The 16409-nt window shown below is 47.2% G+C and overlaps 1 protein-coding gene across 1 annotated transcript in view; it reads right to left on the reverse strand.

Moving 5' to 3' along the window:
* The window catches only part of LOC8050603 (neurexin-4), a 101857-nt gene that overhangs the window by 23379 nt on the left and 62069 nt on the right, over nt 1-16409 (reverse strand). The window contains exons 17-19 of the mRNA XM_029980663.3: nt 15775-15996; nt 13738-13974; nt 10541-10714 (exon numbers count right to left, since the gene is read on the reverse strand). Coding sequence (XP_029836523.2) covers nt 10541-10714; nt 13738-13974; nt 15775-15996 — 633 coding nt within the window. The remainder of the gene's footprint in view (nt 1-10540; nt 10715-13737; nt 13975-15774; nt 15997-16409) is intronic.

Below are 16409 nucleotides of genomic sequence, written 5' to 3' on the forward strand. Positions count from 1 at the left end.
GTTGCTGTGGTTCGACGTGTTTTCTGTGGGCGCGCGACTGAAGTTTGCTGCGCCGCTGCTCTTCGGCGTGTTTTCGGCGGGAGTGCGACGGTTCAGTTTCTTGACTTGCACTCGCGCGTTGCTGCGGTTCGACGTGTTTTCGGTGGGCGCGTGACTGACGTTTGCTGCGCCGCTGCTCTACGGCGTGTTTTCAGCGGGAGTGCGACAATTCCTTTTCTTGCCTGGCACTTGCCCGTTGCTGCGGTTCGACGTGTTTTTGGTGGGCGCGCGACTGACGTTTGTTGTGCCACTGCTCTTCGGCGTGTTTTCGGCGGGAGTGTGACAGTTCCATTTCTTCCCTTGCACTCGCATGTTGCTGCGGTTCAAAGTGTTTTCGGTGGGCGCACGACTGACGTTATCTCGATTCCAAGCGCCATAGCGAGCCGGGGCACATAGCGCCCACCAAAGGACCTCAAGACGAAGGTAAAGATACTGCAAAAAGTTGACCAAGACGCACTTTCCAAGACGGGAATACCGCAGAAACACAACATCACGAAGAGCACTCGAAGCGCTGGACACCACTGCGCGCTACTTCTCTTGCCGGGAGAATGCGGATGTCGCATTGGAGCTGGTCTCCAAGTTCCAAACATCTTTGTTGATTCACGACTGAGGAACGCATCACGGATTACTTCCCCTTGTGATCGGCGAAAATATATGTCCCTGAACTCGTCACTGATGTGCTAGCTCAGTGCACATGCGCCGCCCCACTAAGTACCATTTACTTGCAGAATGAACACACTTTTTTTTTTCTCAAAAACCAATGCAAAGTTGGAGGGGGGTCGTTCATTACGCAAACTAAAATTTTTGTGTTCGTATTTACTCGCATAATGAACGAACCTTTTATCCTGAAAAATCGACGTAACTTCGTATCTCTCTGCGCGCAGCGCGCCGCGCGACCCCGTAACCAAAATTGGGTTGTGCAAAAAAAAAAAAAAAAAAAAATCTTTTGTGGTTTGTTTTTTCTCTTAGTTTTGTGGTTTTTTTTTTTTTTGGACGCCTTTCCCAAGCTGTTTTGAGGGCTTCTCCGCTTCTCTTTCTTACCTCCTTGCGCGCGAGGTGCGGCCCTCTTTTAACCAAACTGCGCTGTGCAAAAAAAAGAAAAAAAACAGCTCCCGTTTTTTCTTTTTTTCCTTTTAGTTTCGTGGGTTTTTTTTTTTTGCCACCTTTCGCAAGCTGTTTTGTTTGCTTAGGCGAGGGCTTCTCCACTTATATTTCTTATCTCCTAGTATGCAGCGCACGACCCCAAAATCCAGACTGCGCTGTGCAAAAAAAAAAAAAAAGCTCCAATCCATGTTTTTTTTTTTTCTTGCTTCTGTTGGATCTTTTTTTATTTTTTTAATGCCTTTTGCAAGGCGTTTTGTTCGCCCAGGCTGCTCATGCATTCACGACCTCGCTGCACCAGGATAAAAAAGTGTGTTCATTTCGCGCGCGTGGGGGAAAGGTGGGCAAAATTTTGATGTCCGAGTTGGGGGTGCGTTTAATACGGCGAGTGAAAAAAAAAGTCAAAATTTTGAGAGCCGACTTGGGGGGTGCATTCATTACGCGAGTGCGTTCATTGTGCGAGTAAATACGGTACTTCATTTAATGAGCTTTCGTTAATTTGAACTTCGTTTAATTCGAAGAAATTTTCGGTCCCCCTCGAGTTTGAATAAACGAGATTCGACTGTACTACACTGACCGTCGACTGCGCCGTATTTACCTGGCACTCGAAAACAGAGGCAACGGTTCCCGTTTTGCTGCTCGTTTTTGCTGTCGCAAAACGTGCCTTCCGGGCCTCTGCTCTCCGCCCAAGGTGCGACGAACAAAAGGAGTGCTTTATGGTCACTGCATGTGGCCCAAGGTTCAAGAGCGAAGTGTGCACGGACACAATTTACGAAACTCTCGGAACTTGTAAGAACAGAGCTCCAGGACCTTCCATCGAGAGTCCGTGATTGTGCCCAAGTTTCAACGTCTATAGTCCACGAGGAAGGCTCTAGCAGTATTTGGGACAACTTTAAAGAGCTGGAGACAGCATCAAGCAGAAGGAACTCCCGCGAAAGCGGCAACGTCCGGGGGTTTGAACAATACCACGGAGAAACAAACCACTTGCAGCAAAGACGAGGACCTTCTGGTCGGAAATGGGTGAGTGGAACGGTGAAACTTGCCTGGGCAGTTGGCCATGAAATGAAATACCTGACTGCCCTGGCAACGCAAGTGCAAGTGAGAAGATTTTCTCGACGGTTGACAACATCCTCGAGTCGTGGCAAGAGAAGTTAAGGGGGCACTAAATTGGATTTTGAGAAAATCTTTTTATTGTGCAAACTCAACCTATGCACCTCAAGCATCCTAGAAAAACTGAGATCACAATCATGCATGTCCTTTTTCGCCTTTAAAAGGACACTGAACATTCCCCAAATCTTTTTTTTTTTAATTTTTTGCCAGGCAATTTAATATTGCGTCAGAAGACTACTCAATCAATATTTTGCTACAGTTTCACATATATTCTTAATAAAGTAAAAAAAAATGCAACTGCTCGAAACCTAAACTGGACTGGGGAGGAAGAAAAAATATAGAGGAGGAGAAAGATACCGGAAATCACGTGGCTGTGCAACTTTTCTTTTTAGAAGCCACAAAAAATGGGTATCATATTTTATTGTCCATTTCTAGTATTGAGAGTGTGCCTCCGATGACCCACAACTTTGATTATTCGGCTTTTTTTTCTTAATTCAATTCAATATTCGATTAAATAACTACCGTATTTACTTGCACAATGAACGCACCACCAATACTTGGACCTTTTTTTTTCCCCTCGCGTAATGAACGCATTTCCAATTTTCGGCTCCACAAGTCTTGAATTGAGTCCAATTTAGCTAGCCACCAAGTCAAATTTTGCCACCAAGCGGTCAGGCCAAGTCAAGCCAAGCCAAGCTGCTCTCATAATGGCTGCAAGCGGCCGCAAGTGCGTAGTTGCAGAAGAGATCAACAGTGAAACCGAGCGGCGCGCACACATGACGAAGCTTTGGTCAAGGAATTGCCCAAGTCCGAACATTTTTCGCCTATCGGATGATTTGATGTAAACAAACAAGCCGTCGTCTGTGGTCTGCTTTCGGACAGCGAGTGAATGTGGTTAGGCCTAAAAACAGTCTCGTTGCTCTCCGTGCAAAATGTACTTCGTAGGGCGCTTTTTTTTTTTTTTTCGGCAAAAGGCACGCCAAAAGTGCCCTAAAGAAGGTTTGCAATTTATAGAGCATGATTACTGTGACACGCCCACGACCAGCCATGGGCGTGCCTCCGTCAGTGGAGACGTGCTGCAGTACCTTGCCATGTCATATTGGCACCTAGAATGACATTTGCGCAAAGTGTGTAAATGCAAAAATTTTACTCCTCGTAATGAACGCTCCCCGCTCCACTCCCCCCTCCCCTCCCTCTTCCCCTCCCCCTCCCCCTCCTCCCCCCCCCCCCCCCCCCAAAAAACAAGAAATACAGTGTAGATCGCATATAACGTATGTCGCGGGAGTCGCGAAAATCCGCACTATAAGCGGTACTGCACTATAACCAAAATATCAATTTTTCAAGCCAAAATGCATGCCATCAGACAACTTACCTTTGTAAAAGAATTTATTTTATGTTAGATAAAAAATAAAGCTTTAGTTTGAGGAAAGTCTTTATTTCACCAGACTAGTACACTTCTCTCTCAAGTGTGTTACACGTTTTGAAAGAAATGAGCGACTTCTGCCTGGCGCAGCCTTTCGACGGCGTCGCGGGTTGTGGACGGACGTTGCGAGCGTTCAGGATCGCTAACCCTAATCACTTTTCTCCGGCGATGAAAACGCGTGAGAATTCGCATCTTTTATACGGTACGCGCCCGTAATACCTTCAACTTGAGCACAGGCATGAAATGCTCCAAATAAGAAATCCGGGCGATGTTCGAAAACACAAATGCTTCGAAAGCACCACTGTAGTCGAAGTAAACAAACACGACGACACGGGCGTTTCTTCCGTCTTGAGAGTGCCGCCACAACATTGCCGCATGAGTAGGTGGATCTTCCCTTCTAGTATGTGCTGGGTTATCAGAGCGACACACAACGAAAGTTCACATTCAAGGACAGCGCTTTTACGCGGAACGATGAGCTTCTACGCCGTCTGCGTCGACGATCAAAACCGACGCCATGTTCGTGGATAGAAGCAGCCGGCCCGCGACCGGTATGCAACGCGCGCAAACACTTCTCCTCCACCTGCAATTGGTCTGTCGTTGCGGTTGTTTTCCAACGCAGCGGAGGAACGCATGCACGTGAACGACACGTGCGTGCTTCCCTCCGTCGCTATGGCAACTGAAGCCTCTCTCTTCGCTTTATCGAGCAACCTCCTTGCTTGCGAGTGCCGCTTACGGCTCGCGCCGTTATCTAGTGTCGCACAGAGAAGCGTGCTCTCTGCATCGGTCAGTCGGCGCGGTCGCCGGGCTGTTCCGAAAACCGCACTATAACCGGTATTTCCCTTTGCGAGCCTGCATTTTAAGCGGTATGTAATTACATGGAGTTCTATGGGAGGCGAACCGGTGGTTTAAAAAAGCCGCGTTATACCCGGTCCTGCACTATAAGCGGTTACGTTGTAAGTGGTCTATACTGTATGGGTAACTTTTTTGGAAACAAATCTGTGTTCATTATGCGAGTAAATACAGTACTATTCAATATTTGCCCGCCCCCTACATTTTTCATTCACTTCTGGCTTTTTCTGTCGTGATTGCGATTAGTGTTGGCACCACTGAACTGGCCAAGAAGTCCCAACTTTGCTCACTGGTCCACCTTTCCACTACGAATATGGATGTAATCAACAAAACATTCTTCTATGAATCCATTAAAAACAAATACCTCCGACTTGCATAACAATATCAACATTTATCAGACGTTTCGTCTCCTATACGGGAGACATCATCAGTGCAGCCTGGGAACACCCGACTAGCTACCAGAAATCCAACGCTTCTTCTTCCTTCTCTTCATCTGTGGCGCTGGTTCTGCCGACTTCTTCGTCCATGGCATAAGGGAGACATTATCATTGTCTGCCCTCGCTTCAACTTCTTTTTACGTCCGTCCTGGATGGTAAGTTAAATGACAAGTTATTTCAGGATGTCGGTGTATACGTCGGGGAGGGGGCCGCGGTTAGAATTGCAGGCAGATGGGTCACTCCGAATACACCATGATTCCAGAAATCTTCTGGGGCCCCACCGTTGTTCGCGTGCCAGGGTCACAGCATTCGCCAGGTCGAAAGTGTGACCAGTCGTCCAACAATGGTCCACCAGTTCTGTTTTTGATCTTGTGGCATGTGTTGCCTTCTCCACGTCTCTTTTGTGTTCTTTGAGGCGGGTACTCCGTTTGCGGCCAGTTTCTCCGATGTAACACTTGTCACAGTCCTGACAGTTCACTTTGTATACAACACCACTTTGAGATTCAGGAGGGGTTGGATCTTTTGGCTTCGAAATGAGGTCACGTAATTTTATATGGGGTTTGAAAGTTGTTCGTATACCTAGTGGCAGGAGGGACCGGCGAATAGATTCCGAGACGCCTTTTACTTAAGGGATAGTCACCACGCCTGCTTTGTAATTATTAGTCGCTTTTGTTCTTCCCTGCTGCATCTGTTTACGTGTGTTTTCAATAAAACCTTGTGAATACCCGCGCCTCAAAAGGGATCCGATAACAGTCTGAACTTCCGATGCTCGTAAATTTGAATTTGAAGGCAAATGTTCTGATCGGCTAATTAAGGTTTTTACAACGGCTCGCTTATGTTCTACAGGGTGGTGAGAATTGAAACTCAAAAAATTACCGGTATCACAAGGTTTACGATACACGGTGGTTTCAATCTGATCGGTGTCACTTCGGCAAACAGTTACGTCCAAAAAAGGTAACGTGCTATTTTGTTCAACTTCTCGCGTGAACTGTATGGAAGGTTCAATGCTGTTTAGGGTTGCATGGAAGTCATCGACGTGATCCTCATTTAAAATAACGAAAGTGTCATCTACGTAACGTCGATAGAATTTGACAGGGCATGCTTTTACTTCTAACGCGGTCTGCTCTATGTGTTCCATTACCAGATTAGCCAAGGTCACAGATACCGGACTACCCATTGGGCAACCCTCAATCTGACGATAGAATTGTCCACGGAAGGTGAAATGCGACTGATTTAGACAAAAACGCAAAAGAATAATAATATCCTCAACTGTCAGAGATGTCCGTGACGAAAGTGTGGAGTCATTACGTAGGCGTGTTTCGGCAACTTCCACTGCAAGAGTGGTCGGAACATTAGTGAACAAAGATATAACATCAAACGAGACCATTACATCTCCCTTGTCCAGAACATGACCTCGAATTAGGTCAACAAATTCTCGAGAGTTTATAACTGTAAAGTTGTTATTCCCTGTTATGGGAGAAAGCAGCTCTACTAGATATTTAGATAGGTTGTACGTGGGGGAACCAACAAACGACACAATCGGTCGTAGAGGACAATCGGGTTTGTGAATTTTGGGGAGGCCGTAAAGTTTTGGAGTACAACCATCGGAAGAAAAAAGGCGGCGGTAAATTGTGTCATTTAAGCGGTTCTTCTTTTTTAGATCACGTAGGTGGTCAACCAGAGCTCTTTCAGATTTTTTAGTCGGATCCTGTGCTAACCTTACAAAATGCGCAGTGTCCTGGAGGATGGCATCCATTTTTTGAAAATAAGCCTCTTTGTCAATGACAACAGTGCCCTTTCCTTTATCTGCAGAAAGGACAAGGATTGAATGGTCGGATTTAAGGTCCCGTAGTGCCGCTTGTTCGTGCTTATTTAGATTCGACGGGGTGGTTCTTGCGTTATTTAAAGTAGTCCTTATACGGCTGCGTGCTAGGTTAATCCCTGAGCTATCATGGAGATGACGTAGCTTCTCTTCTATTTCCACGATAATGTCTCGTTTGGGGACAACGCGCGGGGCCAAAGCGAAATCTAGTCCTTTTGACAGAAGGCTTACATGACTGTCCGAGAGATGTTTAGATGACAGATTATAGACGGAAGTTGAAGTTGGTCTGGTAGAGGGCTTGGGTATAAGTTATGATAATTTCTTGTCGTGGATGTTCGTGAGCTTGATTTTCTCCAAGTCTTCGGCTTGCTTACGTGCGCCAAAAACGTGGTGCATGTCTTCGGGTTGAAGAATCCGCTGCAGGAATTTCTCAGCTGCAGCGAGACGGTGCCGACAGTCGTTGATCCTCTGCTTGTTGTCCAAGATCCGGGCCTTTAGGCAGTTTCGGCTGAATTCTTGCGCCAGTTTTCTGCCATAGTGGGTGTCAACACGAGGCCGGCAACGAAGAGCTAGAGGCATCACATTGTGATTCAGGCACTCACGATTGAAGTGTTGATGACATTCCAAGCGGATAATCTTGGTTGCTTGGTTGAGGTACTCTCTCAGGTGTCCCAGGGTAGCAATGCCGTATACAGTACGAATATATGCAAAAATGTTCCAAAAGCCGGGATTCATGATTAAAAACAAATACCTCCGACTTGCATAACAATATCAACATTTATCAGACGTTTCGTCTCCTATACGGGAGACATCATCAGTGCGGCCTGGGAACACCGGTGTTCCCAGGCCGCACTGATGATGTCTCCCGTATAGGAGACGAAACGTCTGATAAATGTTGATATTGTTATGCAAGTCGGAGGTATTTGTTTTTAATCATGAATCCCGGCTTTTGGAACATTTTTGCATATATTCGTACTGTATACGGCATTGCTACCCTGGGACACCTGAGAGAGTACCTCAACCAAGCAACCAAGATTATCCGCTTGGAATGTCATCAACACTTCAATCGTGAGTGCCTGAATCACAATGTGATGCCTCTAGCTCTTCGTTGCCGGCCTCGTGTTGACACCCACTACGGCAGAAAACTGGCGCAAGAATTCAGCCGAAACTGCCTAAAGGCCCGGATCTTGGACAACAAGCAGAGGATCAACGACTGTCGGCACCGTCTCGCTGCAGCTGAGAAATTCCTGCAGCGGATTCTTCAACCCGAAGACATGCACCACGTTTTTGGCGCACGTAAGCAAGCCGAAGACTTGGAGAAAATCAAGCTCACGAACATCCACGACAAGAAATTATCACAACTTATACCCAAGCCCTCTACCAGACCAACTTCAACTTCCGTCTATAATCTGTCATCTAAACATCTCTCGGACGGTCATGTAAGCCTTCTGTCAAAAGGACTAGATTTCGCTTTGGCCCCGCGCGTTGTCCCCAAACGAGACATTATCGTGGAAATAGAACAGAAGCTACGTCATCTCCATGATAGCTCAGGGATTAACCTAGCACGCAGCCGTATAATGACTACTTTAAATAACGCAAGAACCACCCCGTCGAATCTAAATAAGCACGAACAAGCGGCACTACGGGACCTTAAATCCGACCATTCAATCCTTGTCCTTTCTGCAGATAAAGGAAAGGGCACTGTTGTCATTGACAAAGAGGCTTATTTTCAAAAAATGGATGCCATCCTCCAGGACACTGCGCATTTTGTAAAGTTAGCACAGGATCCGACTAAAAAATCTGAAAGAGCTCTGGTTGACCACCTACGTGATCTAAAAAAGAAGAACCGCTTAAATGACACAATTTACCGCCGCCTTTTTTCTTCCGATGGTTGTACTCCAAAACTTTACGGCCTCCCCAAAATTCACAAACCCGATTGTCCTCTACGACCGATTGTGTCGTTTGTTGGTTCCCCCACGTACAACCTATCTAAATATCTAGTAGAGCTGCTTTCTCCCATAACAGGGAATAACAACTTTACAGTTATAAACTCTCGAGAATTTGTTGACCTAATTCGAGGTCATGTTCTGGACAAGGGAGATGTAATGGTCTCGTTTGATGTTATATCTTTGTTCACTAATGTTCCGACCACTCTTGCAGTGGAAGTTGCCGAAACACGCCTACGTAATGACTCCACACTTTCGTCACGGACATCTCTGACAGTTGAGGATATTATTATTCTTTTGCGTTTTTGTCTAAATCAGTCGCATTTCACCTTCCGTGGACAATTCTATCGTCAGATTGAGGGTTGCCCAATGGGTAGTCCGGTATCTGTGACCTTGGCTAATCTGGTAATGGAACACATAGAGCAGACCGCGTTAGAAGTAAAAGCATGCCCTGTCAAATTCTATCGACGTTATGTAGATGACACTTTCGTTATTTTAAATGAGGATCACGTCGATGACTTCCATGCAACCCTAAACAGCATTGAACCTTCCATACAGTTCACGCGAGAAGTTGAACAAAATAGCACGTTACCTTTTTTGGACGTAACTGTTTGCCGAAGTGACACCGATCAGATTGAAACCACCGTGTATCGTAAACCTTGTGATACCGGCAATTTTTTGAGTTTCAATTCTCACCACCCTGTAGAACATAAGCGAGCCGTTGTAAAAACCTTAATTAGCCGATCAGAACATTTGCCTTCAAATTCAAATTTACGAGCATCGGAAGTTCAGACTGTTATCGGATCCCTTTTGAAGCGCGGGTATTCACAAGGTTTTATTGAAAACACACGTAAACAGATGCAGCAGGGAAGAACAAAAGCGACTAATAATTACAAAGCAGGCGTGGTGACTATCCCTTATGTAAAAGGCGTCTCAAAATCTATTCGCCGGTCCCTCCTGCCACTAGGTATACGAACAACTTTCAAACCCCATATAAAATTACGTGACCTCATTTCGAAGCCAAAAGATCCAACCCCTCCTGAATCTCAAAGTGGTGTTGTATACAAAGTGAACTGTCAGGACTGTGACAAGTGTTACATCGGAGAAACTGGCCGCAAACGGAGTACCCGCCTCAAAGAACACAAAAGAGACGTGGAGAAGGCAACACATGCCACAAGATCAAAAACAGAACTGGTGGACCATTGTTGGACGAGTGGTCACACTTTCGACCTGGCGAATGCTGTGACCCTGGCACGCGAACAACGGTGGGGCCCCAGAAGATTTCTGGAATCATGGTGTATTCGGAGTGACCCATCTGCCTGCAATTCTAACCGCGGCCCCCTCCCCGACGTATACACCGACATCCTGAAATAACTTGTCATTTAACTTACCATCCAGGACGGACGTAAAAAGAAGTTGAAGCGAGGGCAGACAATGATAATGTCTCCCTTATGCCATGGACGAAGAAGTCGGCAGAACCAGCGCCACAGATGAAGAGAAGGAGGAAGAAGCGTTGGATTTCTGGTAGCTAGTCGGGTGTTCCCAGGCCACACTGATGATGTCTCCCGTATAGGAGACGAAACGTCTGATAAATGTTGATATTGTTATGCAAGTCGGAGGTATTTGTTTTTAATCATGAATCCCGGCTTTTGGAACATTTTTGCATCTATGAATCCAGTTTTTCTGAATTCCTGTTAATGTCCCAAGGCCGACTGACCGCCTTGTTCCTGCTTTGAAAAGCAGAAATAGGGCTCCCACTCTCCCCCACGGGGCAGGAAATGAGATGTCAAGGAGGAGGGTCCTCCTCACTCACCGCTGGTGGACATCATGAGGTTGAGGTACTCCCCCGTGCGGGAAGACATGCCGAAGATCATGCCGTGGTGCTCAGTCGTGGTGAAGCCCACCCGGATGTACTCTTCCAGCGTGGACAGAGTCGTCTCAAAGTCGTACCGCACAAAGTAGTCCGACCGCAGGTTCACCCCAATCTCTGCAAGGACGGCAGTGGTACACGGTCACAGGGAATCCCGAGGAAGCCGTCAAGCGGTGCTGCGGTCCTTTTTAGGAATAGCATACTTTACGGTAGAACCCATCACTCCTAGAAATTTTTTTGTCCATGCATACTCCATTACGGGGCATGCAGGCACGACGGGTTTCGACACTGCAACAACATAAGCAAAAAAAAAAAAAAATGTATGCAAGCACTTACTCAGAATTTAATCAATATACCACATTTTTCACTGCAGGGGCAAATTTACAATAAAAAGGGAAAGGTTCTCTTTCGATAGACTACACCTGGTGCTTAGTTGGAACATAAAAACTTCTCACGCTAACAACTCCTCAACAAATGACTCATTAGATCACAAAGAAGTCAGGACCGCAAAATGTACACTTCTAAACAATAGCCAGTGGATTATAGCCTGAAAAATGTAGTGTAATAATTTCCCACCAGGAACTAAACTTAAAATTTGTCGGTCTGCAGCCAGACGCTTTACCTCCCTGCCGATGTATGCCCTATGTCTCCTGCCACAGTCACCACGTGCCGATCCTCTCAAAAGAGCATGATAATGTTAAAACACAGAAATTTGTTAAAATTGTTTGTTCTTTCTTGGTGTTATTGTATTTCTATAGAATTGTATATGCTACAATTAATTTTTACCTTAACTTGCACTATGGGTATTCTACTTCACATTAAACCAAACACTTTGTGGATTGGAATTTTTTGTTTTTTTTAAATACATTTCCTAATAAAGCCATTTTTTTCTGAAGCTTGTTAAGCATAGTATGTTGTAGAATGGGCCTACCAGACTGAAACTTTGAATGTCATCAATACTAATGGGGTTCAATTTACCCTGAGAAGTTGAATCGATTTGAGAGAATGGTTCAAAAGTTGACCCTCCCAGGCCATGTCCCCTCTTAAGAGGAAATTGATACCAATTAATAAATAATAAGTTACTTACACAAAACGAGCCTTTAACGCCATCTGAACAAATTTAGACGACCATTCCCAACATAATATGTTCCAGGTATTATAGAACTTTACAGATACAGATTGCTGCAGCTTTCTTTTTAATGTGTCGTTCCAGCAACTCCGAATAAAGGTACTTGTGAAAGCGTAAGGGCCTCAACTGTCCCGAGGTTCCCAGGCTTGCACGAGGGTGTGCACCGATTTGCAAAAATGACCGCATCTCCACGTATGATGTTGATTTGGGCGAAGCTCTGGTGGTGCCTGTCTGTGTAGACGCTGAGCCGCAGCATGACGAGCCTTTCGTTCATTTTCATCCTTGTCAGAAAGAGAATGTGTGGTATGGAACGTGGCTATATACGCATTTGACCGCAGCGCCCTCTTGTCTATAAACGTTGAGTCAATGGGCGCTTTAAGTTAACGCGCTCGAGCGCGCTCCAGCGGTCAGAGTGCACTCGAGCTAAACTAAACGACATCGTCTCACTTCCGGTGCACGGTGGCGGAGCGCGCTCCGCGAGCTCCGTCGTCGGAGATGGTGCGCGAGAGCTCAAACAGGTTGGTTTCCGGTGTAATGACGACGTTTCCGCTCTCGCGGCCAGTCTCGCGGTTACTCGAGGTGGTTTCACGCGGTGGTCTCGCACGAGACGGAAAAAACATCAAAACCCCAAGCGTTTTGGGCTCCGGGCCGGGCCGCCGGGACCAGAGGCGTCGGGTGTGCGCAATCCTTGGCGAGCGAGTTCGCTTCCGAACGCTCCGAGGATGCCACCGCGCTCGCCTCGCCAAACCTTGCCGACCGCGACCGCACCAACTGAACCCCGCGGCCCAAAGGCTCCGGCCTAGCCAGGAACGGCACCGAGGTAGGCTCGGTCGTGGGTAGGAGCTGCTCGTTCTGCGCTGCCATGCAGTGCTCGGAGCTCTCGGCGTCGTTTGTGCTTGCGCCGAAGCCTTTAGGGACTCCCTCGGACGCGCAAGTCGCGCCTGCTTGGATGCGTGGATACTTCGACGGTGATAGCTTGGCAGCTCGTGCAATCCTTCCGTCATTGTGGAAAATAAAAAAAGCATGGTGCTGGTGTAGAAAAGTATGCATACATCCTTCAAATGCTTGTCAAAGTTCTTCATGTACCTTACCGCAATTTCACGATCAGGCGAGCCAATGAATTCGGCCATTCAGCCGTCATTCTTTAAGGCTTTTGGGAATTCAGGGGGCGTTCGGCGTACCTTTAATCGCCGCACCAACAGCGTGCAGCACAAATACAAGCTCTTGCTGTTGCCGCCGTCTCCGCGCACTTATTTCATCGAACTCCTCGTCGAAGAAACACTTTTTCGACGCTTCGATATACTGCAGTTTCGACGAGACGGGAGCCATGTTTACGCGCGCCAGAAAGCCGGAAACGGGAACGTTAAAAAAATAGGCGTCAGATGTCGCCTCGATAACAAAGTGCGCCGTTAAGCTACGCTCCGAACCCGCGCGCTCGAGCGCAGATGTCCGGAGTCTGGAGCTCACTAACTTAACGCGCCCAATGCATGCAAAGTTTAACGTGATTATATACGTATTTGACCGCAGCGCCCTCTCCTGTATAGATGTTAAGTGGCTACATGCAACGTTTCATCCATGACATCCCCAGCTCTTGAGTTACTACCACATCTCAAAGCCCTCTACTCGTCCCGCAGTCGTGGTCGAGTGGTTAAGGCGGTGGACTAGAAATCCATTGGGGTATCCCGCACAGGTACAAATCCTGCCGACTGCGCAAACATTTTTTTTCTTTTTGTTTTACACGAGCACATGAACACGTGCTCGTGAGCATGTGAGCTCACGAGCAAGAGCACCAGCAAGATCGATAGCACGGACGCCGGATGGACAAGGCTAGACCCTAAGGAGCTTCGCCCCTAAAAGGTCCGTCAATTGTTCCGACAGAAACTCAATTCACGACCGGCAAGAGAAAGACCGTTGGGCAAAGCCTGCGAATGACTTTGCTCTGTGATGCACGCCCCTTTCCCCTCCAGAGACTAAGTCTGGACGCCTTGTTAAGAAGACAGGGAAGGCCAACCGTCGGCGCAGATGGGTCCCTTGAAGGGGGTCCACTGGCAGTCGCAGGTGTATCCCTGGTAGCCCTCAAGGCAGAAGCCCCCGTTGAGGCACGGGGCCGAGGCACACTTGCCCACGCAGCCCAGGGACACCCCGTACAGGCCCTCCCGGGCGTGGGCCCGCAGCTGCACGGGCACCCCGTTCACCAGGAAGGCCCGCATGCAGCCCACATAGCCCTCCTTGTAGTCCACGCTTGCTCCTGTTTCAAGGGGGAGACACCGTCGGGATTCTAGGCAAATATTCTCAGTTATTTCAAACATAGTATGAATATCTTTCCCTTGAAATCCTGAGTTCTCCAATTTTACAAGCTTGAAAATCTCTCTGAATTGACGGCCGAGGAACGTTTCCTGTTCTTGATATTGATGCGGCGAAGCAGCAAAGAAGCTTCCCCCAAAGCAATAATTCACGTGCTAGGGAGGATCGTAGTTATGCATCCAGTGGGTGGCTCAGATCCTCCGAAATAGCGCTTAAACAGGAAAAATGCTTTGCACAGGGGTGGAGACGTTCGAGAAAATTTTGGAGCTCGGAGGCCCCTCCAAGAACAAAGCTTGAGTGCCGTGGATTTCCATTTAAATCGAACATTTCCCGTTCGGCAGTTTTCCAATCCTCTTGTTTCAACGTCACCTCGACTCGACCCCGCGAGAGCCACGACAAACATGATGTGTCCTGCTGCTAAACACACACTGCTGATTGGGGGCCCCTCTGGCCAGTGTCTGGAGTTTGCACGTCGGCAATACTGAAAACAGTTTCTGACCATTTTGTTAATGTTAACCAAAACGTGAAAAATAAATAGCAAAAATCATCTTGGCTACTATAACACACTAGAACTTCTCATAGTAGCCTCAGTTTTTGTGAAGAAAGAACTTCACTAATGTCAATATGCCCAGTACATACCTCAAGTGCCTTACCAGACTGGTACTATTAGAACTTTACTCCAACCTTGATCACAAAATCAGCATCTTCACTCTATCAGTCTTTACTAGAGTAAGTGAAAACATGTATTTATTCTTATCTAAGGATCACCTGCCTTGGCGTTTACTAAAAAGAGGTTCTACTCTGTCCTAGATATAAAAAAACGACAACACTGTCCCCAAAATCAAAGTATTAAAGCAGAAAATGAGTAGTAGTCTTAATAGACGTTTTCAGTGCTTGTTTCTCCATTATAAAAAGGGGGTTCATATTTTCTATCCTCCCAGAGCTGCACTCCCAAAATTTCTTTTCTTTATAGGCTACATTTCACGACATGGAACTCCCCCTAAAAAATATTACTCAATGCAATATTTTCTTTGCAAGATGCACCGCAGACGAAGCTCTGAGCTAGGTATATGAGCCACTTTCCTCTCCAAATGTTCTCTCACATCTTTCTCAGCATGCAGAGGGCAAAGGTGCAGAGAGAAGAGGAGGCAGTTTCTCACATCCACACTCCTTCACCCGATGGAAGGCTCATAAAATGACTTCTCTTCTATCGTCAGATCAAGTGCACTGGCCTCCAAATATAAGACACTCTTCAGCTGGCACGTGTGAGCAGATGAAACTGCTCCAAACTTAAAATGCATCCTGCGGTGCACCTATCGCGTTAATTCATTACCATTCTTCTCGTGAAAAGTGTGTTTTGCGACGTACATGTTCTATTTATGCACTTAAAAAAAAATTAATGTTGTCTCTATCATTTCCATAAACCTGGCAGGCACAAAACATGTCGTGCATGCATTAAGCGCGCTTTACGATTTATGTTTGGTTACGGAACTCTATCGGTAGTTACAGATGCGTTGAGCACACGACTCACTCGTGTACTCGACCCATTTACAACAATGATAGAGGCCAGTCGTTCGGAAGCCGGCAGCGCACGCCGACAGTTGCCTACTACCGCAGGCTCCCTTGAATCCTATAAAATCCAGCTGTTTGTGCACCCGTTGGCCTCCGTCCAGCCCACAAACGCAGTGCGCATTAATACGTCTCTTGGGAGTGTCCCTCCGAAAGGAGAGACGGCAGAGCTCACCAATGACCAGCCTGCCCGGCAGGTTGAGGGCGTGGGAACGGTCGGGCTTCTCCTTCACCTCTGCGCCCTGGCTGTCGTCCACGATGATGCGGGCCTCCTTCTTGTTGCGCTCCACGTGCACCGAGTGCCAGACGTTGTTGTTCAGCTTGTACGACGTCTCCACGCTCACCCCCTGGGGGCCCCCACCTGCCGTCTCGTACAGCAGCTGGATCTGGTCCCCACCTGGGCACGGGTAGGGCGGCCACAGTGTCAATGGCCTGTTGCCTCTGGCAACAACCACAGGCCGACAGCTTGGGTTGTCCTGCCACCGGCACTATCTTCCCACCCTCGACGACGCTCGGGCGTCTCGCTGGAGCGCAGCCAAAGGAAACGATTTGGCGTTGCTAGTCTTTATTACCAACACTGGGTGGAAAGAACAAAATGGAGCAAAAAGACGCAAGGAGAAGGAGGACGAATGCAAAGACATGGTACTGGCTACTGAAGGTCCTTTTCTTTAGCACGAAAATGCAAATGTAAAGGAACAGCGTAAAAGAAAATGACGGTCGTCAGACACGGCCGTATCGGTGTACATTTTCTACTTGTCCCCGTCTTTTATTAGTTTCGATTTCCACGCAACATGCACCGACTCCACCAAC

This window comes from Ixodes scapularis, unplaced genomic scaffold (genome assembly GCF_016920785.2).
Source record: "Ixodes scapularis isolate PalLabHiFi unplaced genomic scaffold, ASM1692078v2 PGA_scaffold0__279_contigs__length_252992795, whole genome shotgun sequence".
NCBI lineage: Eukaryota > Metazoa > Arthropoda > Arachnida > Ixodida > Ixodidae > Ixodes > Ixodes scapularis.